General features: G+C 48.2%; 1 protein-coding gene across 1 annotated transcript; it reads left to right on the top strand.

The window, feature by feature from the left end:
- The first annotated feature begins 1,753 nt into the window (after positions 1 to 1,753).
- On the top strand, positions 1,754 to 23,773 carry LOC144730687 (serrate RNA effector molecule homolog). Its single transcript, XM_078611365.1, has 20 exons — positions 1,754 to 1,860; positions 4,221 to 4,400; positions 5,250 to 5,387; positions 6,798 to 6,926; positions 7,629 to 7,820; positions 10,417 to 10,586; positions 11,136 to 11,338; positions 12,982 to 13,086; positions 13,796 to 13,946; positions 14,064 to 14,701; positions 15,409 to 15,470; positions 16,483 to 16,561; positions 16,958 to 17,140; positions 18,078 to 18,284; positions 19,559 to 19,709; positions 20,159 to 20,352; positions 20,970 to 21,123; positions 22,429 to 22,500; positions 22,855 to 22,978; positions 23,203 to 23,773. Exons 2-20 carry the CDS (start codon positions 4,282 to 4,284, stop codon positions 23,264 to 23,266), a joined length of 3,135 nt encoding a protein of 1,044 aa, XP_078467491.1. The 5' UTR covers positions 1,754 to 1,860; positions 4,221 to 4,281; the 3' UTR covers positions 23,267 to 23,773.
- Positions 23,774 to 27,584: the final 3,811 nt, after the last annotated feature.

The following is a 27,584-nucleotide window of genomic DNA, read 5'->3' as shown; positions in this document are numbered from 1 at the left end:
GCTGCTGCACAGCACAGCATCTGTTTTCACAGTGGGCGGGGCGGGCTACGCAGAAGTCACGTGGTCTACGGGAGATTCGAGACCGATGAAGTTCGACGTTTCCGGTCCATGCCCACAGCAGGTCATGTGCACCAATTGAAACCTGTTTCTCGAGGCACGCTGTTGGTTACCAGTTAGGGTACGCCGGTTTTCATTGTCGACGTCGGTTTTTTTTATTTCCCCAAAAAATAAATCCATGAGACGCGCTTAGAACTACGCCGAGGAAGAGTGACACTTAGATTCGAGGACATACACGGGTTAGTTAGACTGTTGAGGAAGGCGGTGTCTTCACCCAGGCTGACATTCGTGGTTGGATGACGGCCGGTGGACCGGTGATCGACGCTCGTGACTGAGCCGAAGCCAAAATGAGTTTACTAAAAAATACCACGTGGAGTAAACGGAGCGGTAGCATCAAAGGCGCTCTCGGTGGATGTATTGCATCGCAAAACCGCGAGAGATGGCGACAGCTTCGGGAGGAGGCCTTCAACACAACAGTGGATAGACCACGGCTGATTGCAACGTGAAATAAGAGCTGCATAGCTCATCGGATTCCACCAGTCTGAAGGTTCCGATTGTGAATCGATTCTGAATGTTTAATCGATTCTGTATACATCGTGTGTACGTCCATGTATCTTCTTGGTTCTTTAGGTAAAGTCACGTAGAAGGGAGGTAATAAAATAATAAAAATAAAACATAAAATAATTCTCACGACGTTTCGGCCACAACGCAAGCAGCCGTCCTCAGGTGAAGAAGACCAGGTCTGTCGGGGAGACAGCGTCTGAATGAAACAACACCACGCTTGGAGCGTATATTTATGCTGGGTTGGAAGGGGGGAAGGGCGCCTTGACAAAATAATTTGCATATCAAGAGGAATTTAGCATATTTATGGAAATGCAGGTATGTGATTAGTACTACTTGTGAAATGCGTAGGAGGTGGTTGGGGGGGTTTCAAAGTCATATTATGCCCGTGCATTATGCAGGATTAGCAGCATCAAAGGGAGAGGATAGGGGTAGCATTAATAACAGTATGTAGCTGCAGTGACTAAACAACCACGTAAAAAACTAAAGTATAAAATATGTCCATGTAGTCCCCGAGTTACGGTGGTCCGACTTACGATATTTCGTTCTTACGATGGCGATACGACAACATCGCCATCAACAACCTAACATCGTTCAAGTATGCAGATGACGGACAGAATCTTGGTGAGTACAGTACAATATGATAGGTTACGATACGTTCAATGCATGTGTGATACGTAGCTTTAGCGATTTCATTTCAAGGTTACCGCGATACGATACGTTCAATGCATGTATGATACGTAGCTTTAGCGATTTCATTTCAAGGTTACCGCGATACGATGCGTTCAATGCATGTTAAAAGTTTTTTTTTATAGCAGATAGGATTGTTTCCTGAAAAAACTTTCTATTAAATTGCAGTTCATATAGGTAGGTTAATAATTTACCTTGTCTTTTTACTTTACATTTTACTGTAAAATACAGTATTGTAATTAGTAAATACATACATTATATAGTTTATACAGTACGGTACTGTAAATTTCTCTGTTTTGTTAAATTATCACCATTCTTTAAGACTCCTGGGGAGGCGATAGGCCATCTTCGACTTACGATGGGGTCGCCGGAACGCATCTCCATCGTAAGTAGAGGACTACCTATATGCATGTATCGAATCGCGTGTGTGATTAACGAATTTTCGATTCAACGTACTATATAACAGTAAAAGGGAATCGATTTGCGAATTCGCTAATCGGTTGTGAATAACCAAAGTGTCGATTCCTCATCGCGATTCTTCCAGCTTCTGTGGTAAGCGTGCGTGCCATCTCTCGCTCCCGTCAACATTTATGTATTACAATTCTACCGCTGTGATTGCCATTCTTTTTCCATTTAGTTATTTTTAAACGTTCGTAATGGGCAGCTGCAGTGAAGAAAATGCGGGAAACGTGCGTTCTTAATCAAGATTCTATTTTAAAATAAAAACGTGTGGCCTCGGCCAGGCTTCAGGCCTAGGCGCATGGGTCTCATTACCATTGTTATAAATGTAACTTATATAATGCGGTCATCGACTTACGAACGCACGTACTTACTAACCAGCTTCTATGAAATATTTGTAAAATATATATATTACATTGATTTACAACGTGAACTCGCAATTGCAAACTGAACCGCGTAACTAGTTTGTGCAGAGGAGCGATCCTCGGCGAGCTGTAATGAGTCGGCCTCGCGCTGGGAGTGTGCGTGTGTGTGTACACGTGTGTGCGTGTGTGTACACGTGTGTGTACGTGCGTGTGTGTACGTGCGTGTGTGTACATGCGTGTGTGCGCGCGCGCGTGTGTGCGCGCGCGCGTGTGTGCGCGCGCGCGCGTGTGTGTACACGCGTGGGGACACAGGGGCTAGAGAAGAGATGGAGTGGTTTGGTCCATGACGTGGAGTTGAGTGGACTTGCCGGTGACTGGTACCAGCAGTGTCTCAAGAACTGTCTCTGTGGAGGAAGCTCGTGAATGACGCTCCTGGGCAGTGCCAGGCTAGGTGCACCGTGAGGCTACTGGGAAGTTTGAGGCAGTCCCCCTCCAGCTACAACGGAGGGCAGAGGAGCGACGCTCACAACAACGAGCGGAGCGCCGGGTGGCTAAAACACAGCAAATTGGCACAGTAAGGGGCACAGGTGGTGCATCGGCCAGTCGTCTAAGTCGGTCAACTTATGGGTCTGCCCCGTGACCTGCCGACGGCTGTTCGACACTTCACGTGGCCTTAACGTGCACATCGCCTGGCACAAGCACTTAGTGGCGAATGGCGGGTGTTGTTGTTGTGGGGAGCTCCTCCAGCAGGCAAGGCTGCGTTGGCTGGGTCATGTTGCCCGCATGCCCAAGCAGAGGGGGCTAAACGGGCACGACATGGGCTGGAGAAGAGATGGAAGTGATGCGGTACGGGAGGATGTGGAGCTGAGTGGACTTATTGACGACTGGTATCGGCGGTGTCAATATTGGCTTCGATGGAAGAGGCTCGTGAAGGATGCTGCTGGGCAGTTGGAGGCAGTCGCCCTCCAGCAACAACGGAGGGCAGATGAGCGACGCCCACAACAACGAGCGGGGTGCCGTGTGGCGAAAATGCAGCAAATTAGCACAGTAGTGGGGGGGTACACCTGGTGCATCTAACCGGTCATCTCCGTCAGCCAACCCATGGCACCTGGGTTTGTCCCGAGACCTCCTGTCAGCGAGCCTTTGACACTTCACGTAGCCTCAAAGTGCACTTGGCCTGGCACAGGCGCCATGGTGACGGCCCCGTCACTTACTGGCGAATGGCAAGTATTGGTGTGTGGGGAGCGGTAGTGTAGCGGTTGCTTGCGCTACGAACCTGCGACCCGAATTCGATTCCCGCTCACGGCCAACATCGGTGACGATTATCCGAACCGGTCCTGGGCCTCCCCTAGGTCGATTCATCCCCAATTAAGTACCTGGTGCGGTGTTTAAACAGCGACGAATGCAGCTGGGTGTGGTGCTGGCCTCTCACCCCACGTGTGCCGTGCCGGCCTTCATAGCCGCTGCTCGCTAACAACACTTGCCCCAACAGCCTGTTAAGGTCATACATGAGATCGTTGTCGTGATATTAATTTTGCGTTGTCCACATTTGTGTAGCTGAGCCTCTCTGTATTGCACAGCATGGATTATATATGGACTGGGATATGCCGTGGGAATCTGTAATTTCCATCACTGGCCCAGGTCTGAACAGGAGATGCCACCGCATTGCTGATTTAACCAAGTAGACATTTTTATATTGAAAATGTATTCGCAAATGTTTCATTTGAGTTATTTGACTAATTGTGTGCTTCATTTAGCCACTCTATAACATATCGTCGATGACCAAATCGCCTGGAACATGCCCAACTTTGTCAAATCTCGAAAGCTAAGCAGTATTGAATCTGGATAGTGCATTTTATGGGCAAACACCATGCACATATCGCTATAAGCTGCGTGGCTACGTGGATGGGCAGTGCAGCAAAACCCATTTGCTTTCTGCATTTTTTTCTTCCACGTCTGTGCTGTCTGACTTTCACCGCAGGACCTTGGAGATATGGATTTATTGGGGCTAACAATGACCCAAGTTGTGCTTAGTAATTGTGTGTCGCAGGCCGTTTACGAGTGATCGCTTGACTTTATCGTTTTCAGGCCGGTGCTGCCGAGGTTGACACATTGAGAGGCAGCGCTAACCGGAGCTCCGTGCCGGGCCATGGCGGAGAGCGACGATGAGTACGACCGGCGGAGGCGCGATAAGTTTCGCAGGGAGCGCAGCGACCACGACAAGACGCGCGACAAGGACCAGCGGAGGAGGAGTGACGCCAGCTTCAGGTGCGTCTCTCTCTCAAACACAAACCACGGACACGTTTTAACTTCAACGATTTGCATTTTTTTATATTTACGTTTGCAGCCCCTTCTGTCAATCCGCTGACGGACGAGGGCCTTTCCACACCTTGTGGGGTCATGAGGGTTGGTTAGTGCAAGTTGATGAAGGCGGGGGAGCATAGACGTGGAGGGCATAGAAGTACAGTACAATAATGATTTTTGCTCCACTGTCACCTGCTGCCCACCACCACTTCGTGGTTGTATGAATTATCAATTGTATCCATGAATGTAATTATACATCCATTCTCCCCTCCATACAATGCAGTGAATTGTAAAATCTGGGTCAAGTTTAGTTTCAACAATAAATTGTCTTTTGTTTCATTTTTTTCTGCCCTGCTATTGAAATATGACGCCTTGTTTCATTAATCTAAATTCTATATTTTGAGTGAATTTTAATTAAGTAAATATTATGAATATGATTTGGTGGAGATACATCATAAGTGACATTTTCTTAATCGTAGAATCCAAACTTTCCAATAAAGAAATGTATTTCTGAAATTATTACAGTAAAGCCAGGGGTCACTTCATTCAATTGGCCTCATCCAATCCTAGATGGCATCCCTTTATAAATAAATACCTAAAAATGAAAAATCATTCAACTCAATTTCTAGAACTGAAATAAAATCCGTTTGATGAGTGATTAATGCTTTTCCATAATGCTGAATGTTTTTTTTGGTGGGCCTAATTTCAGCATGGAGCCATATTTGTCGGCGAGTAAATGTACTTTTTTGTTTGTTTAACAGCTACAATGCAACAACGAATGATGTCTTTGACCACTTTGTCCCCGCCGTGCAGTCGGGATCATCGTAAGCGAGAGAGCGAGAGGGACAGGGGCCGCAAGGAAGACTACCGTGACTACGACCGCAATCGGTGGGAGAGATACTCTCCCCGACACGAGATCAGCCCCCCACCCAAACGCATGCGGAGAGAATGGTGAGCGCTTGATTGTCCCATTACCTCAATGTTACACACTCTTGATATAACAATAACATAGTGTACAACCCTCTGTTTGATGAAGGCCTTCCTACACCGTTTCGGTGGTGGGGCTTTCTTTGCATTCACGTTGGTCACTGTGGGTTGGTGAAGGGGGGGTGGGGAGGTGGTGGGTGCTATTTCAGTTGTTACTTCCTACTGATGTTCGCCATGGCTGGGAATCAAACTCGGGTATTCAGGTTTATGGTGCAGTGTGTTAACCACCGTCCCATCCGTTTCACGCTTGACAAAGCTGAAATGGCTCTTTTGGCATCGTTAAGGCCCCAAAGAATGGGTGTAGGACATAATTTGCATCTACTTTTCAATCATGGAATAAGGTTTACTGGTTTTAAAATATGCCTCCATTTAAAAAGTACTCGTTTAAATTTTGGTCAAATTTCTAAACGTCTTTTAGTTTCAAGTTATTTACGTTAAATGTGTCAAGACGTGTTCAGTGCTCCCATAATTAACCCAACCTACGACTGTTTAAATTAACTTTACAGCTTAAAATTGCGGTTGCACGTCTTTGTTTCGCTTTATTTTTCAGCGGTTGATGCTGTATTGGGTGGCAGGTTGCAAATTAATCAACGATTTTCATGGCAAAACATGTTTCATGTTAATAAGTGGTAAGACAAGTATTGTCTCATCGCCTCCAGTTTGTGAAGGCAATTTATCCAGGTGGATTTACTAGCTGGAATATGATGTAGCGATGGCTTCATTAAATTCTTTTCACCAGATGGGTGCATACAGACCCCATGCATCTTTGCAAAATATATGCTCTGGTGGGAGCCCAGTAATGTCCCACCATCATCGCATTGCTTCATAAAAAAAACATTTTTAATGAAACTTAATTCTTCACCACGGGTCAATTTCACAATGAACAACACAGTTTCATCCTGTCACAACACTTGAGTCATATATTTCTGTTGTACATTGGTGAGTGAGGGATCACTGAACCGTGTCACGTGATTTAATGATTTCGTTCTATACGGTCTGTGACATTTGACACGAGTTTAAAAAAAACAAAGCAGTACAGCAAATTGTGCACAAATATCTTTGCCTTCTGTACGGGATCGAGTGTTTCTCCCTCACATGCGTGTTTTTTTCTTTGAGATTTCCAGTTTCCTGCCATATGTATGAACACTCATTAAGTGTCTGAAAACATCTTCATCTATTGAGGACCGCAGAGCTTGGACAATTGTCAGCTCGCTCACCATGTGACTGCCAGTCTCTTGTAGAGAGAGTGCGAATTCTGTGCAGCGTGTTACAATTTAAAAATGATTATGGGTGACCCACTGTGGACGGGTTCACGCTAAGTATTCGATATTGACCTCGTGCACGTGTTTCTGCCCTCAAATGTTTCCTCTGCAGGGAAGAGAGACCCGTGGAGCCGTATCGCCCACCCTACGACTTCCCAGCCGCACCTCAGCACTTTGTCCCCCCGTGGGGACACCAGGAGATGCACCCCATGCAGCACCACGGCATCCCTGTGCATGCCAGGTCCCTATGCACACAACACACATAACACACACACACATGTAAACGCAAACATACGTACACAAACGGACACAGTGCATAGGCATATAACACACATGTAGGCGTGTAAATAAACACACGGAGGGACTTTCATGCACATGAACAAAATACACATGATTAGACAAATATCTCAATTGTCTTTAATGGACTAACGGGGAATGTACAGTTAGCGAACGCATATGAAGGCTGACAAGACTGCGGGGAGATGTGTGGTGGGCAGGAATGGGTAGGGCAGCCAAACAATTGTTGTGCTGTTTATCAGCGGTCCCAGGTTTGCTTCCTACTTTCACCAACCTGCACTGAATTGTGAAATTATTGCCAAGCTCCACGTCCCTTAAGAGTGTGCGAAGGCCCTCCTCCAACAGTGGCTTCATCAAAGGGCTGTGCATACATCGAGTCATTGATTGAAAGACATTCCACGTTCATTCACAATCCATCCGGTTTTCACCTGCTATAGCACGTGTAATAAAAACAATGGCTGATGATGGGTGAGCCAAAACCAGTGTTGGAATAAGAAATGAAGCACACAGTGCATTCAATAGGCCATGGAATAGTGTCGTCGTGTGCAGAGTAATGACAGTGGTTACAGGAAGCAAGCTCACGGAATGACGGAAAGTTGCAGAACTAGGGTTTGGCTCACCGCATTTCCACCATATTTGTCGGCAGGCTTGGCAACATGCCGCCGGAGATGGAGATGCCGCCCCCTCCGCCAACCATGAAGTCTTTCAAGGAGTTCCTTGTGACTCTGGATGATGCCGTCGAGGAGACCGAGGCCGTGAAGCTCTACAGTGAGTACAAGCAGGAGTTCCAGCAGCAGCAGATGCAGGACTTTTTCCTGGCGCACAAGGGCGAGGAGTGGTGAGTCGTCCAAACACACACGCCCGCCCGACCGCTCGTTTGCCCGCTCTGCACACTCGTTGAGTGACGTGGCGGTACCCTTCGCCGGTATCTATATATTAGGCGATCGTAGAAACGAAGTGGCCGTGGGTGTAATCATTAGTGCTCTGGACTTGTAATCCAGAGGGCTGCGGTTTGATTTCCTGCCGTGGCAGTTGAAACAAGGCACGGGTTTCTGAAATCCCCTCCACCTCTGTTCACCCAGCAGTGTAAATGAGTACCCCGCAATTGATGTTGATCTGCAGGTCCACGTGGTGGGATACACCAAGCAAATACATAACTACCTGCTTGAAGGGCTCTATGCAGCTCCCTCTAGTGTGGATGCCTTTCCGCCAGCAGTGGAGTGAGCAAGGAAAACTCTCCGGCTGATTTATTATGAAGTCATCTCCGCTGCCGAGCTGAAAAGAGAAGAGGGCCTGTGCCTACAGAGGCAAGTGCAGTGGTGTGTCATGTGATCCTTCTCTTCTGCAGAGGAGGACTTTCAAGTCCCCACTGCAATGTCACAAGATGACACCTTGGACTCACATTGATTGAATAAAATGTCGTGCAGCTCTGATTATTTAAAGGAAGATGCAACCCAAAAACTAAACCAAAAAGCTCTACTCTTGCAGACATGTAACCATTCTCTTGTTTCCCAGCATGTCTGACACCAGTTTGAAGGTTTCTTCATAGATAAATACTTTAAAGTGGATTGCAGGGACACCATGATAGCGTTTTAGTGACATCACTTTGATTTAACTTCCTTTAAAATTAGCATCACTGAAAACAACGTCGGTTAAGTGGCGGTTTAACGCCGCTTTAATAAGTGCCACTTTACCATGTATACAAGTCACTTTTAATATATATTTTGTAACGAAGCTTTGAATGTATGTTGGACAGCATGGGACACATTTTCTATGCCTCTACAATATCAGAGCCACTTGTGTTTTGGGTTTTCAAGAAGATGGATATAAAAACGCATTTATATAATTTAAGCTTGAACACAGTTAATTTTATACTGTCCAAAGTATGTCGACTTATTTGATTTGCTTTTAAAAATAAGCATTTGAAAGTTTATATGGATAAGTAATGTTGCATGCCTTGCATGAATGTAACTCTTTTTGTTTATAGATACTGCCTTAAAATTGTAAATTAGAATTATAAAAATGTTAAATAATTGACAGCACTAGTTGGCATTGTCAATTGTACTCAAATTTTTAGGGCATCTTGGATACTGTTCCAAATATTACACAGATGTAATACTGTGCCTGCTTCTTGTTCAACAGCCATTTGTGAAAATGCTTTTCTGATGCAAAGAGCAGTAAGATAAATCCCTTTGGATAATTTTGTTTTGGTTTGTCTAAATTGGTGCATAAATTCTAATTTACGAAATTTGTGAGCATCTCTTTCACGGTGCTGGGCAGTTTAATTCTACCATCGTGCGGAGATGTCTCATTCGAGATAAGATAACTAAAAAGGCACGGCTGCAATGTAAAATGTGAACAGCAGCCAACTCGAGGCTCTGTGTGTTACAGCGGAAGCGGTGATGTTTGTTTTGATGCCTGTGACTAATTTGCATTTGAACCTAATTCTTTCCCCCCTTGAAGATCAAGGTGTCGACACCAGCCAACGGGACGCAGTGTAATGATGTCTCTTCCACTGGAGCACGTAGCGTAGCTTTAGGGTCCTCTCCCCAACGCTGCGCACAATGCAGCGTTCAGACTAGCCTGGCTAGGGCGCAAAGTGTCGTCGGTCAGCGCGTTAGCAGTCGGACGGCCACTCACGCTAGCGTTTCCTTTGCCCTGCGAACAATGCAGGGCGCTAAACCGTATTTCCCACCTCAATACGTTCGCTCCACGTTTTACTGTTTGTCCTTCCTCTGGCGCTGTGCTCAACGCAGCGCCGGTCCCCCGATCTCCAATCTTCCTTAAAAAAAGCAAAAAAACAAAGCCTGCGCCCCACCGAAAACCCGTAGTGTGTGGCCGATTGCCTTCGTGCAGAGCTAGCGTTGTCTTTCTGAGCTCATGCCCAGCGAAGCACATCTGCACTCACCCCGGTATTGCTCCCACTCATAAGTACGACACTCATGAAGGGAATCAAATGTTAATTGACAAATGACCACAGACTTTTTAACAGCTCAGTTGTGCCATGTGTTACAATTAATTTTACCCACTGATGCTGTAATCACATTTACCTGTGCTGTTTTCCAGTAAGCTATGATACATCGTTAAATTTGTTTATTTTATATTTTTTGCTAAATTGAGTTAACATGCATTTATGAGCAATTTAAAATGTTGAAAGTGACACAAATAGATTTACTTGATTGTATTAAACTTGATTTACACACGAAGACAATTGCATACAACAATTAAACATTCACAGTGATCCATTTGAATCGCACACCATTGAACAAATTGAATCTTAACTTTATACTTTACTAATTTGTGAACGGCAGTTGTGTTGTTTGGATCAGAACAAAAAAAACGCATTGTCTCAAGTGCCCTTCTCCTGTTCCCTTGTGCTCCTGCGTGCGCTCGCCCGCACACGCCGATGCCGTGCACGCGCGCCGTCACCGCAGGTTCCGCACGCGCTACCACCCGGACGAGAGGGAGAAGCGGCGGCGAGACATCATCGCTTCGGCGCGCCACCGCGTCGCCGTCTTCTGCATGCTCAAGCAGCACAAGTGGCTGGACAATGTCACGCTGGATCTGGACAAGACCGACCAGATCGCTCACTTCCTCGATGCTGGTGCCCAATCACTTCGCTCACTTGCTTGTCCGGTCGGGCGGCGATGACGTTCGACAATTTCACTTTTTAAAGACGATAAAAATCTAAGTAGATGTATCGGTCATAATAGAGTTTTTTTGGGTCAGATCGTGTAAATATATAAATGTGTCGTTAAAACTCGCCACCACCCGACATAGCCACAACTAGTAAGGGTTGTCACGTAAACAGAATGTGCCAGTTCGTCACTAGTACAGCACACCGGTGTGTTGGAGAGCCAAGCCACAACATTTACAATCTGAGTACGACTTTTCGCCAGTAATTACAACTAGCATCATCAGGCGACAGCTAGATTTGGCCGTACCTACTCAGGCCCGAGACTTAAGACTTCCACCCAAATGCAAGGTTAAGCTTCCACACCTATCTGTCGCGACCCTAGCACCGTCAAATTGCTGTCATATATTGCTTGTTTCCTTTCCTGGCGTGCTCGAGACGTGCGTGGTGACGGTGACGACGTTACCGGCGTAAGCGTGTGACCGACTCGTGATGCGACTTTTGTCTTTGCTCGCACAGCTTCGATGCTGATGGAGGGCGGCACGGCGGAGGATCTGAAGGCCCTGGAAGTGAAGGAGGAGCCCCCGAAGCCGGTCATTCCGCCGTGGGTGCCCCTGGGGATCGTGCCACCGATAGTTGTCAAACCTGTGACCCCCACCCCTAAAGCGAGCGTGGTGGAGCCCCCCAAAGAAGAGAACGTGGCCCCAGACATACCCAACAAGGTGCCCGTCTGCTCTGAATGGGTTCCAATGTTTAAGAATTAATGCCTCTATTTGACAGATCTGCGCCACATTGATGGACGGGAGTACGTAGCATTCTGACTCTATGTGCGAATTAATTCTCAATAGGCCACTTTGAGAATGCTGCTGTCAGTCTATTGATTGTGTGGGGGTTGGGGTTTTTGTCTAAATGATGGGCTGTAACAGCCACCATGACAAGTTGTTACAGTCGAGTAAAAAAAACAATGTAATCAGTCGCTTAAGAGCCTCGGCGATGTTGACGGTTGAGAAAATATACTTCAAGAGATTATGCATTTCCACGGCCCCCGAATCGTGACAATCGAAACATCAACATCTATGTATCTCTTGTAAGTGGGGCAAATCTACCCTTATCTGTGAACCACTACATTAACTCGTCCTCGTGAAAACAATTGAACTTATTGCCCTCTATATTCTAAAATGATTGTCTAAAAATAGTCGTACCTCGGCTAACAGTGACATCGACTTGCGGTTTTTCGGTTAACATTTTGCCTCGTAGGAGCCGCCCATGGTTTCGACTAACGTTAACATTTTGACTAACGGTGTGTTTACGTTATGCACGCGGGCGCCAATTTTGGCCAATCCGAGCGCTCGTAAGTGACCTGAAATGCCTCAGCCAATCAGCTACGCCCATTCTCGTTTAACCCTTGATTGGCTTTGTTTACATTTTACTTTCTATTCTTGCAAACACTAACAGTTATTTTCGTAAACAGTTTTCGTGGAACGGATTAAAAACGTTAACCCGAGGGACTATTTTCGTATTCCAGTTGAATTGGACCTTTTTATGAGGAGCATCCCACGTTTAGATGTTGTACTCATGTTTGGCCAAACTGGAGTGTCGGGGGGAAAACCTCCATATATAAAAGACTGAATAACTAAATGATCCGCACAGATGGGCTGACAAACATACTTCCTGTACTACTGTAATACCGTTGAGGACTCTTAGACACCCGGGGTTGAGGCACACGTATTTATTCCGCAACAGTTGTCACAACCGCGGACATACAATACTGGAGGGGGTATCGGCCCCCTCACCCGGCTAGCTGGGAATACACTGCTAGCTATCTCTGACCTACCTCCTAGTCCTCCACTAACGGGCTAGGGGAGGCTGTCTGGCCCGACACTGGTAAGTCGGGCTACGGTACCCGGAGTCCCAGAGCACTAGCTCTGGTTCTCGGGACCACGCCGCTGGCTCGGTCCTGCGCGGCCCTGACAAGGGCGGCGTCCCAGGGGAGTCCAGGGCTCTAGCTAGACGATCTTCGGTCTTCACTCGTTTAGCTTTAACATTCTGCCCCGAGCCCTCTGACACATCCCCCTTTATACTCAACCCCCGCTGAGGGGTGGGGCCCCGGGCTGCCTGGTGCGGACGTCGTTGAGAGCACCCCCCCCGTGCACTCACGTAGCCCCGCCCACTGTGTTTGTTTCCCATAAGCTGCCATGCATAACGGCTCTCTCTAACACCCCTACACTACCATCCCCTGGCCACTTCACATTTGAGAGTCTCACAAATCCACAAGGTCCACCAACCCTTGCCTCCTTGAGGGCTGGTTCACAGGCGTGTGTGTCGCCGCGCTCTTACCCTTCACCTCCTCGCCGTGTGTGTGCAGGAAGGAGAGCCAGCTGCTGCGGCCGAGATCAAGGAGGAGGCACCAGATGCTGTGGAGGAAAAAAAATCCCCGGGGGAAGATGCCAAGCAGAGTTCTTCACCGGAGGCATGAACCATAAAACTCGCGTGTAGAGTAAACACAACCACAGCAACAAGGCGATGCAGGGTTGTCTATATAGCAGGAGCGAAGGTTTACATAATTGTGCATGACAGATGGCTATGATTGGTTTATAGCGTGAAAGCTGGAGCTTTCTTTGCCATCTGACGACGTTGGTTGGCCGTCGTGTGTTAGGGCTTTCGCAAGCAAGCGTGGTGGTGTAAGAAACTATTACAATCTTACCCCAAAAAAATATAAATCACAATCTTGGTCGTGAAAGTCTTCCCGTTAAATTTAAGAATCTTTCATTCTTCATTTTTGGATGTTATTGCTCTCTAAATTCTCAATGTACCAGTTCGTAAAAAATGAATAATTTGTAAACACACTAGTAACCTCAAATAATAACAGTTCATTGGATTACAGAGACGAGTGAATGGTTACATCTGCACTGGATATAAACCGTGTGAGTGTCGCACGCCTGCGTGTGTGGCAGGTGGCACAGTTGGTGCGTCTGCCAGTCGTTTCCGTCAACCCATGGCACTTGGGTCTGTCCCTTGACCTACCAGCGGGCGTTCGGCACTTTACGTGGCCTTAAAGTGCACATAGCCTGGCACAAGCGCCGTGGTGACGTCACCGCCATTTAGTGGAAAATGGCAGTTGTTGTTGATCCCAGGTGCTAGAGAATCTGCTCATCGCTGAACGTCTCGTTCTTTAGAAGGAAACGAGGAAACGTAAGTGTTCCCGAGGGTCTGAAGAGGACGAGGATGAGGGAATAGAGGAGGAGGAGGACGGGATGAGCTCTTCTGAATCGGAGGCAGAACAAACAGCTCCCCCCATCAAAGAGGAACCGTCGGACGGCACGCCTCCCGGTGAGTGGGTGAGAAGTGGGCCACGCACTTGTCTCGTTTGCCCTTGGGCGTGATGTTCAATTGCCCTTCTTCTGCCTTGCTTGTTTTTCATTGCGACTTGCCGTTTCCGAGTTTCAGATGAGGAAAAATCCAAGGAGGAGGAGGAGGAGAGTGTGGAACCGGAATCGGTGAAAAGCGCCAAGCAGGAGCAGGAAGAGAGCAAAGAAGAGTGTTCTGAGAAGCCAGAGGAAGAGCCCAAGGAAGAGCCCAAGGAAGAGCCCAAGGAAGAGCCCAAGGAAGAAACGACGAAGGGACCTGAAGAAGAGCCCATGGAGGTATCCACGGAGGAATTGAAAAAAGAATCCAACGATGAACCCAAGGAGAAATCCAAAGAAGATCCCAAGGAGGAATTGAAAACGGAATCTAAGGATGGACTCGAGGAAGAATCCAAAGAAGATCCCAAGGAGGAATCCAAGGAGGAATTGAAAGGAGATCCCAAGGAGGAATTGAAGGGAGATCCCAAGGAGGAATTGAAAGGAGATCCCAAGGAGGAATTGAAAGAAGATCCCAAGGGTGAATTGAAAGAGGAATGCAAGGGTGAACCCAAGGAGGGATCCAAGACCGCGGGGGAGAAGCCTGCAGAAGCGAAGGTGGACTTTGTGCTGAAGAGGACTCCAGAGCAAGGTCTCCTGCCGAGGCCACGGAACTTCCACCGAAACATGTCCATCTTCCTGCGGAACATCGCGCCGTACATCTCCAAGGCAGAGATTGTGTCGGTGCGTGTGGGGGGGGGGTGGAACGCACTTAGTCATTCCCAGTCTCTCTCGCTCGTACCCGTCGCCACCACCGCGCCTACCCGCATTGCCGTGTTTCACCTTGCCTCTGCTAAGTACAGACCTGGCCTCAATTCCTATCGCAGTGGTGTCATTTGTAATGAATTGCAGTGACCCTGTGATTGTAATATCATCTAACAATCTAACCTGGAATTGTAATTCTAATTGACTGCATGTCTGCTGCCAACACTGCTAAAGTAACACCATTAACGCAGCCTTATCTCTCCTCGACTGTAAATGTATGAATTTCACGCTAAACCTCCATGTCATTGTTAGTAGACCAGTCACTCAAATGATGTAGGTCTTTTCTCTCTGAAAATTTTCCTGTTTTTATTTTTACTTCACATCACAATCAATTTGAGTGACATAGCTTACTGTGGTCATCTCAACAATCGTCACCCGTCGAAAAATATTATCCTAAACATCAATGTGGGGTTTTGTTTGTAAACCGAATCTTTATTGCCGCAGTTTAATTGGGGAATAAAGTAGCAAAAACATTTTTGAGAAGAGAATGCAGACAGAAACTACCCGTGCTGATCCCAAATCTCTCACCGTCAGTCGTGGGAGGGAGCTGTGTGTGGGCGTGCGTGACTAAAGCGGGGAGTAACTTCTCGTGTGTCGTGTGTGTGTGTGTGCGTGCGTGCGTGCAGCTGTGTCGCAGGTTCCCAGGCTTCATGCGAGTGGCGTTGTCGGAGCCTCTGCCAGAGCGCGGGTAAACACACCCTCTGTTCAATTGCACTCGCTCACAACCGCCGTGTGAGAAGCGCCGATGTCCTGGGGCATCGCTGCCTTTTGACATTAATTGCATTTATTGGATGTAAACTTTTCATAGCTCAGCTTTTACAACCAGTGCTATGATTTATAAGTCGGTTTTGCTTTTGGGGAGTTAGATCGTGTAGGTATAATGTCAATTAGAGTTAAAGCCAATATATACCGGTTTCTTGATAAACTAAATCGGTTATCAATCAACGACACAATCATCGATTTTTCGATCAAAATTGGCTTCTTAAGTTCGTGACGCACGCTTGTGATCATCACGTGTGAGAGCTGATGATCTACATCTTATACAAATTAGGTGCACATTGTATTCTCGTGTTACATTTAGGCTAATGGTGCAAAATAAAACTACAAACGATAACAACAAAAACTTCGGGAATACAAAATGAGACAGTAAAAATTTAGATAATAATTTTCTAAGGTGTACTGTTCAAGACCTCACCCAGAATTGTGACAACTCGTCAAATCCCTGGTTGGTAGGAGGCGTGGGGGGGAAGGGAGCTTTTGGGTTAATTCTATTTCTAACTAACCTTCACCACACAACCCCTGCCTCGCTCCGGTATAAATTACCAGGGATGTACACGACTTTTCCCACTGGATTGGAGTGCATTGCTTGCAGCAAGCGGTTAGCCGTGAGCGTGAATCTTACCCTTGTTTGTGCTTGGTGTGGCTGCAACTGCCCTCTGTGCTGAAATGACTCGTACTTCTTGTGACCGGCTGAACAAAGGCGTGATTCGCCAGACCGGGAACGATTTGGCAGGTGCGCAGGTGTAAATGAATTGGCAAGGCGCTTGAAGTTACCGGCATTCACGCCTGCTGTCGCACGTAATCAGGGGCGTCAAACATACAGCAGCACGCTGATGTGTTTGTTTTAAAATGCAATCAATCCTGTCTGCAAAACATCGAAACCAATCTCTTAATTGGTCATCTGTCTGTTTGCTCGTCAGGTTTTACCGGCGTGGTTGGGTAACGTTCAGCGGCCATGTCAATATACAGGACATCTGCTGGAACCTGCAAAATGTGAAGGTGAGAATGTACATGTCATGACGACACAATTCCGTTTTAAATTATGAGCACGACTGCCATACTCAAGAATAGAATAGTTTGCCTGTCAGCAAGAGACCCAAGCATAACAAACATTCCTACGGATTTGTTCACAACCCATTTGCTGAACTTGCGAGATCCTGGCCTCGTCACGACCCAGCGGGTTTGAGAATGTCAGCCCTCAAAAAAAGTGAGCGCCACGGTGACCTGTCTACGTACACCTTCATCCTACGCCTGCCCCCGCTTAAACGACCTTTAATAATTGAGTCTTTTACTCGTACTTTCCAGCACCTTCTCGGAATCTTTCATCGCAACCTATAATTCCTGCCCCCCCCCCCCGTTCCCATCTTCCCCGTTCTGTCCCCGTTCTGTCCACAGCTTCGGGAGTGCGAGCTGAGCCCCGTGGTGAACCGCGACCTGGCGCGGCGCATGCGCATCGTGAGCGGCGTGTCGCTGCACGCGACCGTCGCGCGCAACCACCTGCGCCTGGCCCTGAAGCTGGTGCACGCCCTGGACCGGCGCGCCAAGCTGTGGGAGTACACCGAGGGCACCACCATCCCGGTGAGCGCCGGCACGCACAGAGGTCACACCGCACTCCGGTCCCCGGATATGCCGCCTCGTGTCATGTGCGGCAGGGACAGGGGGACCTATTCTTTCCGGGGAGCTAAATAGAACTGTCATATTCCTTTTGGGGATTGGGGGGTGTTGGCGCATATTAACATCAACACCTTGGCGTTATCTTAATTTGTATTGTTAAAACGCATTTGTGTCAGCCGCCGAGAGTAAAGAAGCCGTTGCGGTGGCGTGACTTGAGCAGCGTGATAAACTATGAACAGTGTTGTTGCCCGGTCATTGAATGTGTTCTTCTGCAGCAGACTAATAGTGCAGCTTCTTGGTTCTTTCGGTAAAGTCACGTAGAATGGAAATAATAAAATAATTAAAATACAACGTAATAAAATAATTCTCACGACGTTTCGGCCACAACGCAAGCAGCCGTCCTCAGGTGAAGAACAGGTCTGTCGAGAAGACAGAGTTTGAATGACACACCCCAGGCTTTATGTTTTATTTTTATTATTTTATTATTTCCATTCTACAGGGCTTTACCAAAAGAACCAAGAAGATGAATCCCTGCAGTCACGAAAGCTTTAAATCGAAATTTATTAGTGCAGCTAATAGCCAACCTTGCTAGCCGCAGGTGCGAGGGAAGGACAAAAAATGGCAATTTCTGGAAAGATGTTTGCACCGACTTGCGCATTGACGTTGTTTGCCGGTCGTCTCCACGTGGCGTTCCTCTTGTGGTCGCTTAGCTCTTGAAGATCAGGAGCAATGCAATCGGCAAGTAATCAATACGTCAAAAAGCAGGTGTTGTTTTCGAACTGCGACGCACGCTTCCGTATCGGCGGGCCGTTGACCGAGAGCCACGAAATCACGACAAGACCCGTTGGTGCGCGCGGCTGTGCGAGGCGCTTTACTGAGCGCGGTGTTGTGTGCTGCCCAGGGTACCAGCGACGGCGCTAACCCGCTGTTGGGAGGCCTGTCCAAGTACCTGGAGGATGGAAAGGTGAACGTGGATGAAGATGCTGCCAAGAAGGAGCAGGAGGCCGCGGTGGACCAACCGGCACCGGCACCAGCACCGGCACCTGCACCGCCGCCGCCGCCACCGAACAAGGAATTCTTCCTTGAGAAAAACGAGGATCTGCTCAAGGTGAACCTGCCTGTTGCAAGCATGGGGGGGGGGGGGCGGGGGTGCTCTTCTCTTTAGAAAAAGTCTCTAAATCGGTGGGATCGTGTCTGTGGTAAGAGGTAATTGTGCTGCCTCGTAATTATTTGCTTGTGGCCCTGCTGACGGAATGGCCTCCACTAGAGGGAGCTCTATCAAAAACCATGATCATTACGAATATAGTATTTTCTGGCTTATTCTTCATGCTAGCCAGTCATCTCATTTTTGTATGCGTCCTGATTTTATAGGTAGGACGACATTCATTTAACTTGTACTGGAACGTATTGCGATGCCCTCTTTAGTGGGGGCGAGTTTTTACAAAAAAAAAAAAATTTGAATGAATCTTGGAAGAGGTGGGACCACCTCCACTCTACCCCACCACATACGAACTGGTGCTCAACTTGAATGCGGTGCCTAATAATGTTGCGGTGGGGGGGGGTGACTATGGGAAACTTGCACCATAGTTTCACTGCCACACTGGGAGATGGACCCAAACCGATGGTCCAGTGCGCTCACTGCTTGCACAAATGGTAGCATCCCCTCGCCTTGATGAAGCTGATATGTATGCATGTTGAACCTTGGGAGTGCCTGATGAAAACCCATGTCTACGAGGGAATAACATTTCAACTCTGCATACAGGGCAGCAACCTATTTGCTGCTCTGCCTGCCATGGCGGGGCAGATGCATGTACGTTGAACTTCTTTCGTGTACCATATTCTTTTGGTCTTTCGCTAAAGTCACGTAGATAGGTTCGAAGAAAATAACAAAAACTACTGAAAGACCCAAAGAATATGAATTGATTCTCACCGTACGTAGCCAACCGTCCTTATTGGAGGTGCGGGGCAAGGACAACAAACTAAAAACACTAAAGCAGTTCTAAAGAAATTAGTTCTCAATCTAGATTTAAAGTGCATCGTTCCAGTGGCTTCCTAATATCGGAAGGAAGAGGCTGTTCCAGACGGCCGCAGAAGCGCATCTGAAAGCGTGCACGATGCGAATCGATATCATGTTTGTCATCCTTCCCTGACACTTCCGATTAGCACGGTTGGCTATACGCAGTGCGAAAGAAGTTCACACATACATTCTCTCTCTGTCATGGTTATTCTTAACAACATCATTGAAGGTTCTCTTTTTAAAGATTGCGACGCAAGAATCTCGTTTCGTGCTTTTTTTTTTGCATCCTTGTGATTAAATTCTGATGTAAGTTCAACATACCTACATACATGTTCCCCCCCCACCCGGCCTGCCGACCCTCGCAGATGCTGGACCAGCTGCTGTTCTATCTGCGCATCGTGCACTCGGTGGACTTCTACAACCACACGGAGTACCCGCACGAGGACGAGATGCCCAACCGCTGCGGCATGGTGCACGTGCGCGGTCCCCAGCCCAGCAAGCTCAACCCCAATGAAGGTGCTCGTCCATTACAGCGTCACGGCATCAACACCGGCGGCACGCTCGCACACGCGTGTGTGAGCGGCACGCTCGCACACGCGTGTGTGAGCGGCGCGATCTTTGAGGGGGCTGGGGGTGGATGAATGAAGGCCTTCCCATGCCTTGTCTGTCATCATTAAGGGTTGTTTGACCGTACTTCACCACTTTGGTCAGCGTAGGCTGATGAATGGGATTCTTGGTATATCACTCGCCGCTGATTTTAGGCGCGGCCAGAAATGGAAGTCGGGTCGCCGGCTTCATGGCACAGTTGCGATAACCAGCCCGGATAACAGTCCACATTATTAACACTGTTATTGTCAACCACGTCACCGACAACTCTACGGTCGTTCAACACAGCGGTGTCTTAACCCCCCCCCCCACCCCCCTCTGACGTCATTCGTTTCTCCCCTTGTCCACACGCTCCGCAGTGGCGGAATTTGAGCGTCAGTTTGAGACCAAGCTGCGGCCGCTCTTCCTCCAGCGGGACACGCTGGAGGACGAGGAAGCCGAGGTCATGGGTCGCAGGGATCCCGAGCAGGAGGTGGAGAAGTTCATCTCGGCCAACTGCCAGGAGCAGGCCAAGGACAAGTGGCAGTGCCCACTGAGCGGAAAGAAGTTCCAGGTGCGTTTGGCCAGACGTGTTGCGGAGCCTGTCGAACACCGCCGGGTAGCCGAGCGGCGGTCGTGTGAATGGCGCTGCACGCAGAGAGCGCTTTGCGTGTTGCCCAGAAGTAATGGCCACCACGCGCTGCACACTGTTGTCACTCACGCCTGGTTGCACGCACCCCGCGCGTGTCGTGCAACTCGATTGCATGCAACTGAATCGCTTGTACGAGGACTTCTCTGCAAGCTGTTCCGAGCAGTTGCACAACTGGTTGCTTCGAGACAGACTTATTTTAGTCGATTCTCTCGGCGATTTGGAGCGGACGTATTACATTGCGTGTTGTAAATTTGCGAGCTATTGTTTTTACAATGCTGCATGTGCCATTTAATTTCCTTGTTGTGCAAAGACTCTCTTAGATGTGGACAAAACTGCAGGCAGTTTTAAATGTTGCAAAGTTTTGAGAACAAATTGGTTGTGCGATTTGAGCAATCGTTTCTCGCAGTCCCAGGTCACGATTCGATTCCCTCGAGTCGAATCCGTACTGGCGATCGCTGTGCACGTGCAGACTCGCAAACGACGAGCCCGGCCGACGCGCTTGACCCGGCGGCGTGGTCCTGCGTGTGCTGTGCGCCCAGAGCCCCGAGTATGTGCGGAAGCACATCATGAACAAGCACCTGGACAAGGTGGAGGAGGTGCGCAAGGAGGTGGGCTTCTTCAACAACTTCCTCATGGACAAGCGGCGGCCGCACCTCATGGAGCCACGCTTCACCATGTGCAACATGATGCCCGGTATGTTCGTTGGACTCCTGTCGCACCGTACTTGGCCAACCATGCTGGTCGGAGGTGCGGGGGAAGGACAACAAACTAAACACACAAAGCAATCTTCAATCTAGATTCAGAAAGTGCATAGCTCTAATATTGGAAGTTACACGCCGAACTCGGCTCGCTCGCTCGCACTGCGGGAGGGATAGGGCACCGCACTCTCGGGCTGGTGGCACACGTCTTTGGTCCAGCGCTTGGGGAGGCACCGAGGATTGGTGGATCGCAGCACAAATGTGCGAAACTCCCTTTCCTACGGTTGGCTATGCACGGTGCGAAAGAAGTTTGCACCACCATACATACAAGGGGAGAGCAGTACAGCAAGTAGATTGATTTTAAGCTCAACACGTAGTCTTTCGTGACCAATATCCATAATAAAGTGGTGCTTTTTGGATTAGATGGCAAAAGTAGGCATTTGTCGATTCGGGCAAATCGCCTGGTGAAGCTTGTAATCAGCCAAACGTCGTACTCATTGTAGATGTTGTGGGTTTACTCTCCAACACACTGGTGTGCTGAAGTAGTAACTAATTGGCACACTTTGTTAACATGACAAACCTTACTAATTGGCTGTTTTGGATGGTGGCGGGTCTAACGACACATGTATAATTGATGCGATTTTACCCAAACAAAACCTTTATTATGAATTGACTTTCATTTGAGCGTTACTCCCCCACCCCTCCCCTCCTGACACACGTGGGTTTTCCTCCGGGAACTCCGGCTTCCTTCCACGTATATAAACGCTCGTTAATGGAGTTGGCCAAACATCCCAGTGTAATACCCACAGCACTTGGGCAGTCATTGGCACCGCACACAAATCACACGAGGCGCAGCCACGCACGTGACACGCACGCGCAAGCGTCCACGCAAGCGTCCACGCACTCAGATGATTAAGATTACGCTCGTTTACTCAAGAGAGCCTCGCTGAGTCTCAAGACTTTTGCAGGAGGGTCCTACCAAGTTTTCACAGTAGGGGGCGATGTTGCTGTGTGTGTACGTGCATGTTGAACTTTTTTTTGCACCGTATGTAACGAACCGTGGTCATGGGAGGTGCGGGGAAGGACGAAAAACTAAACACAAAGAGAAATTCTCAAGAAATTCGATTTCAATATCGATTCAAAAGTGCATAGCTCCAGTGGCTTCCTAAAATCCCAATTGAGTAATGGCGATCAAATGTCTCATCATTGCGTGTTTTATATATACAATTACAATATATTAGTGAAGTTGTCATTCTGTTGCAGTTTACAAACAAAAAACAATCACGTGTCTGTCTCCCAGGAATCTTCCCAAACCCCCAGGCTCTGATGCCCAGCTACAACTTCCAACGTCTTCCCATGCCTGCGTACGGAGGTGAGTGTCAACGTCGTCCGAATTATTGCTCACATTTTTATTGTTACACCCGGTAAATAAGAGCATTAACCTGAACTATGCATCGAGCTCATCGTTTATGAGCTTCCGCATCCACCAATGCCATCCAGACGAGGTGCACATTTGACACTACAAGCCATCTTACCAACCCATATATATGAAGTTCATCACACGGCATGGGGGGGGGGGGAGACCTTTCGTGCACCAGTGGACTGACAGAGATACTGTTCCCTTGTGTAGTGTTCAAGCTAGCGTGGTGACACGGCCTTCTCGCATTACAATGCTGGCTCTCTCCCTGTTCTAACGAGGGTGTGCGTGCGTGTGTGTGTCACGCAGGGTCCCCGTACCCACCACCGCAGCAGCAACAGCAGCAGCAGCAGCCGCCTCCACAGTTTCCCCCTCGCGGGGGCTTCGACCCCTACCGGGGCCAGGGTTCCAGCCACTACATCAAGAGCAGGAGGTGCGAACACACCGTCACACACCACAGCCCCCGTCTTCACACACACCATAGAATGGTGTGCAGGTGTGTGGGGAGCAGGCGGCCGGGCGTGGCGCTGGCCACTCCCCACTCCCTCGTGTGTCTTGCCGGCCGTCATAGGTGCTCCTCGCTAACCAGCACTTGGCCCAACCATGTGTCCGATGGCTATGTGGTTGATTGTTGTTGTCTTTGTTTTTTCCCTGCAGAGATTTCCGCCCAATGATTCAGTACACGGATTTGGATGCCCCCGAAGAAAACGATTTCTTCTGAAGCTCCTGCGCATCACGGACGTAATCAGTTCACTCCTACTCTTGCTAACTATTAACTAATAGTATTAACAATTACTATAGTAATAGTTAATACGAATAGTGTAGCATCACAGCTATAACGTAGTCTACTACACCCCCATTGTCCATTACAGCGTCGTAGGCAGCTTGCCGTGTTGTGTTCACTAATTATGCCGGCCACGTTTATTCAAGTCAACCGTTTGTTGCGTGTGTTGAACATTAAAAAGGTGTAGTGTGTTGAACATTAAAAAAAACAAGCAATGCGTTGCCAGGAGACCCTTGCCGGCTGTAGACGTTTCTTGTTGCTTCGATTGGTTCTTGCTTTGCGAGCAACACAGATTGACGTTGGTCGAGTGAAGTGGCCCAAGCGTGTTTTAGTTGTCGTTGCTTGGCCATCGTAAGATGGAAAATTGAATTGTGAAACAATGCGTAGAATACTCAAGGCCGTTATATATATTTTTTTGCAGCGCAGCGTAAAAAGTAAACAATTGTAACCGCTGTTGTTTTCTGTCGAGTATTCATTGAATGTCTGTCGCGGTTTGGATGTGAAAGTATTTTGCGGGCTGCTGGTGCGTTGGGAAGTAATGCAGCCAAAGGGAGGGAAGACGCCCGAGAAGGCGTTCGGCTCGGAGATGGAGTGAGGAAATCAGCTCGACTGTGAGAGATGATCACTGCTTGCGGAGGCCTTCATCCAGCAGTAATGTGGGGCTGGGACGCAGGATTGGTGGATTGCGCTGAGATCACTTGCCATACATCTGCATCGCACGCTTTCAGATGTGCTTCTGCGGCCATCTGGAACGCTCTTCCGATATTAGGAAGCCACTGGAGCTATGATTTTTTTTATCTAAATCGAAAATAATTTATTTGGAACTGCTTTTTTTGTTTAGTTTGTCCCTCCCGCACCTCCGATTAGCACGGTTAGCTATGTACGGTATGAAAGAAGTTCAACATACAAGCTACCTGCCATGGCAGACAGAGTAGCAAGTAGGTTGGCCTGCATGCGGAGTTGAAATGTTATTCCCTCGTCGACACGAGTTATCAACAAGCATTCCCAACTTCCACGCAAAAAAATAAAAAACGAATCGACTAAACTAATTATTGTACTTCATAACAGTGTAGCTTCGTATTTTGCTGCTTGTAGATTTGTTTAAACGAAGGAGAACTTACAATTAGCGTATTTATCAGCCTCAACAGCTGGGACGCATGTGCTCTTGAGAAGAGGATCGGCACTTGATTGATGCAAGCCACTCAGCACAGATTGACGACAAACTTTCAACTCTCGACTTGTTCAATCGACATTCTCCGTGCACCCCCCCCCTCCCCGCTGTTCTCTTGTTGCCCAGCAGCTCACCCCTCTCCATCGCCAACCCCACCACCAACCTTTTCCAACCGCAGCGTATCAATCTTTCCAATGAGTCGTTTGCCCCCCCCCCCTTCCCCCCCCCCCCCACACAATTTAATGCGACGATCAAAAGAAGTCCCTGGCTTTCTTTTGGCTGACAAATGGGCGATCCGCTGTCAATTAGCATTCCCTTCGGAAACTTTCGGGGGCAGCTGTGGAGTTGCAGCTTTCCCCGTGGCAAAGTGTGTGCCCTGTGCATCCCTGCCACCAACCACCACCGATGTAGGGAAACAGCTTTGCTTAACAAATAGCAGTCTGCTGTGCCTCTGGCTCCCAGCTGTTGGCCAGTTAAATGAATAACGGCAATATATATATAAAAAATGTGTAATCTAGTGGAGATAGCGTGGGTGTGGGGGTTGAGGGAGATTGATCCAGCAGTGGTTTGATCACGGCTGACGATGGCGTCGCCTTACAAAACTGTTCATGGCTCTGTACCGTGCAGTTTTTTATTAATTAACTTTTGCAAAAGGACAATTAGGTGATTTGGTTTAAACATTTATCCCAGGAGGTCTTGCAGTAAAGAAATGAAACAATTCATTAAAATACTGAAGGCATATTGTAGTTCAATGTGTCATTAGAGTTCCAATACCGCATTCGCAAAGCCAGCCATGTGGGATGGGGGCACCATACACACAACGATGCAATGCCCGATCCACAAACATGAAGGAGACATCGCAGCGATGATATGCTCCACTGCTCCTGACGCGCTTATCTGGGCTTGGCCCCACTGCGAAGTTGAAGTCGTTGCTCTGTACCTACATCAGCCGCCGTCCAAAAGAAGAAAAAAATAACCCATAAAAACAGTTTTTCACTATAAATCGTTTATATGCGTGGTGGCTAGAGTCCTCTCGTCCTCTGGCTTGAGATGGCTGCCACCTATGGGTCAGATGATTGCCTGCCACCATTAAGCAATTTGTAATTAAATATAAAAAAAAAAATCCTAAAAAGTGTAAAATTTGGGAAGATTTTTTTAATTAAAATACATTTTCACGCACAACGAGTCTGTGCAAAATGTCAGCTCGATTGGATCACGGGAAGTGGGTTAAAAAACGACCGAAAGATTTGCATGGTCGTAAGCGCCGCAAGCAAGCAAGTGAACTTAATATAAAGGATTTAAAAATAAGAAGTTTGCAAGGCAGTGGTGAAATACAACTCGGGGCATGCACCCACGTTCACCTCTAGCTGCTGAGATTGAAGGCCGAGAGCCATGGGGACCACACCAGCCATTGGGGTCACAAAAGACCGGCAGGAGGCCCCCTCTCTGCTGGGACGTCACCGCGTGGTGCCTACCACGTGGCCTGCTGGTGGCTCTGGCTTGGACATGCAGGAAAAAGTGCTTGCATGACAAATCTCCGCTCCCAGGAGGGCCATGTGACACGCCCGGGCTGGAGTGGGGGGTCTGGCTTGTGTTTCTCAAGTCGTGCTCCGTGGGGGGGTGGAGGGGGTGAAGGAGGGCAGCGTTTTGTTTTCATTGCAATAAAGCGAATGTGGTGTGCCGCGCGCCTCAATGTGTTTTTGAGTGCTTACACGTTTTTTATTCAGTCTGACCGCGATTGACGCGGGTTGTGTTTGCACCCCCTCGCCTTCGATCGTTGGGATGTGTGCGCGTTTTTGCTGGATCAGAGTTATGGATGCTGGGCAAAGCGCGTGGTAAGTGCGCCAACTATGAAGACAATTCGTGCACTGAGATGGGAAGGGGAGCGCATGGTGTTACATAACAGACATTGACTTCAGCAAACGTCTGCTTTATGCACGCTATAAATAGAGTTGATGGTCAGTGGACAAGACAGGTGATGGAATTGCAGGCAAAGAAGGGAATGACCACAAAAACGGACCGTTTTGTGTTGCAGGGGTGAGATGGATTGTGGCATCGCAGCGTGTGCCCAGACCAGATCATACTCCACGTATCGACATCGCCTGCAGTGTCGGTATCGCCTTTAGCGGTTACAAATTCTGCATGTGGACAACGGTGAAATATGTGATGACCAGGGCGTCACGTGATTAGATGTTAACTCCCTTGCCTGGTATGCAGGAGGGACGTGGGTTCTACCCCGACTGACGCCTGTTTGTGGTCGCGTCGATTATTTTTCCGGGTCCTCCGGTTTTCCCCTCCAAATTTAGAATCAACTATCGCGCGTTTCGAGTACAATATATGGTTGCGAGATATTCCACGTGATCAGCCACTTTGTTGAGCTGTCGTTTGTGATACCCAGGTCGCTACGTAACTGAGTGGGCCTTACCTGCTCAAATAATAATAGTTTGTGATCGTTTATTTGAAATGAGCGGGTGGGGTTAATAAAGAGTAAACTCGCAGTAGTCGTCTAAATATATTGCTACTACCCAATGAAGATTTGCTTCATGGATGGTACTGATTTTTGCTCCGGCCAATAGACTCCGGCGATAGTCCGGGGAAACCATCCAACAGTGGGTAGACCACGGCATATGACGGTAACGACATAACCACCTACACAATTTGTTTTGCATATGGTAATGGGTATCATACTGTTGGTATGCATAAACACTCATTCAATGGTTGAAAACATTTCTAATACACAGAGGACTGCAGAGCTTGGGAATTAAAACGTTGGAGCCAGTTGCCGCCTTCCAGCTGTTCTTCCGCGATCGTGAGATTCAATTAGCATTCAGGACAATAAAGCAAACTCAACATTATTTGTTTTAACATATGACCATCATTGTTCATTCCATATAATTAAGAACAATGGGGGGGGGGTGAAAAAAAAACCTTGCGCTATTGTTGCTTCTACTGGCACGCCGGCGGGAGACTCAATCCAGCCGGTGACCTGCGGTGACCTGCGGTGGATTGCAAGTCCGGAGCGCTCGGCAGACCTCGCCACGCCAACAGCCGCCGCCTCCGGCATTGACTGAGAAGGCCGCTCGA

This window comes from Lampetra planeri, chromosome 36, assembly GCF_965212315.1.
Source record: "Lampetra planeri chromosome 36, kcLamPlan1.2.h2, whole genome shotgun sequence".
NCBI lineage: Eukaryota > Metazoa > Chordata > Hyperoartia > Petromyzontiformes > Petromyzontidae > Lampetra > Lampetra planeri.
This window is presented reverse-complemented; position numbering and strand designations above follow the sequence as displayed.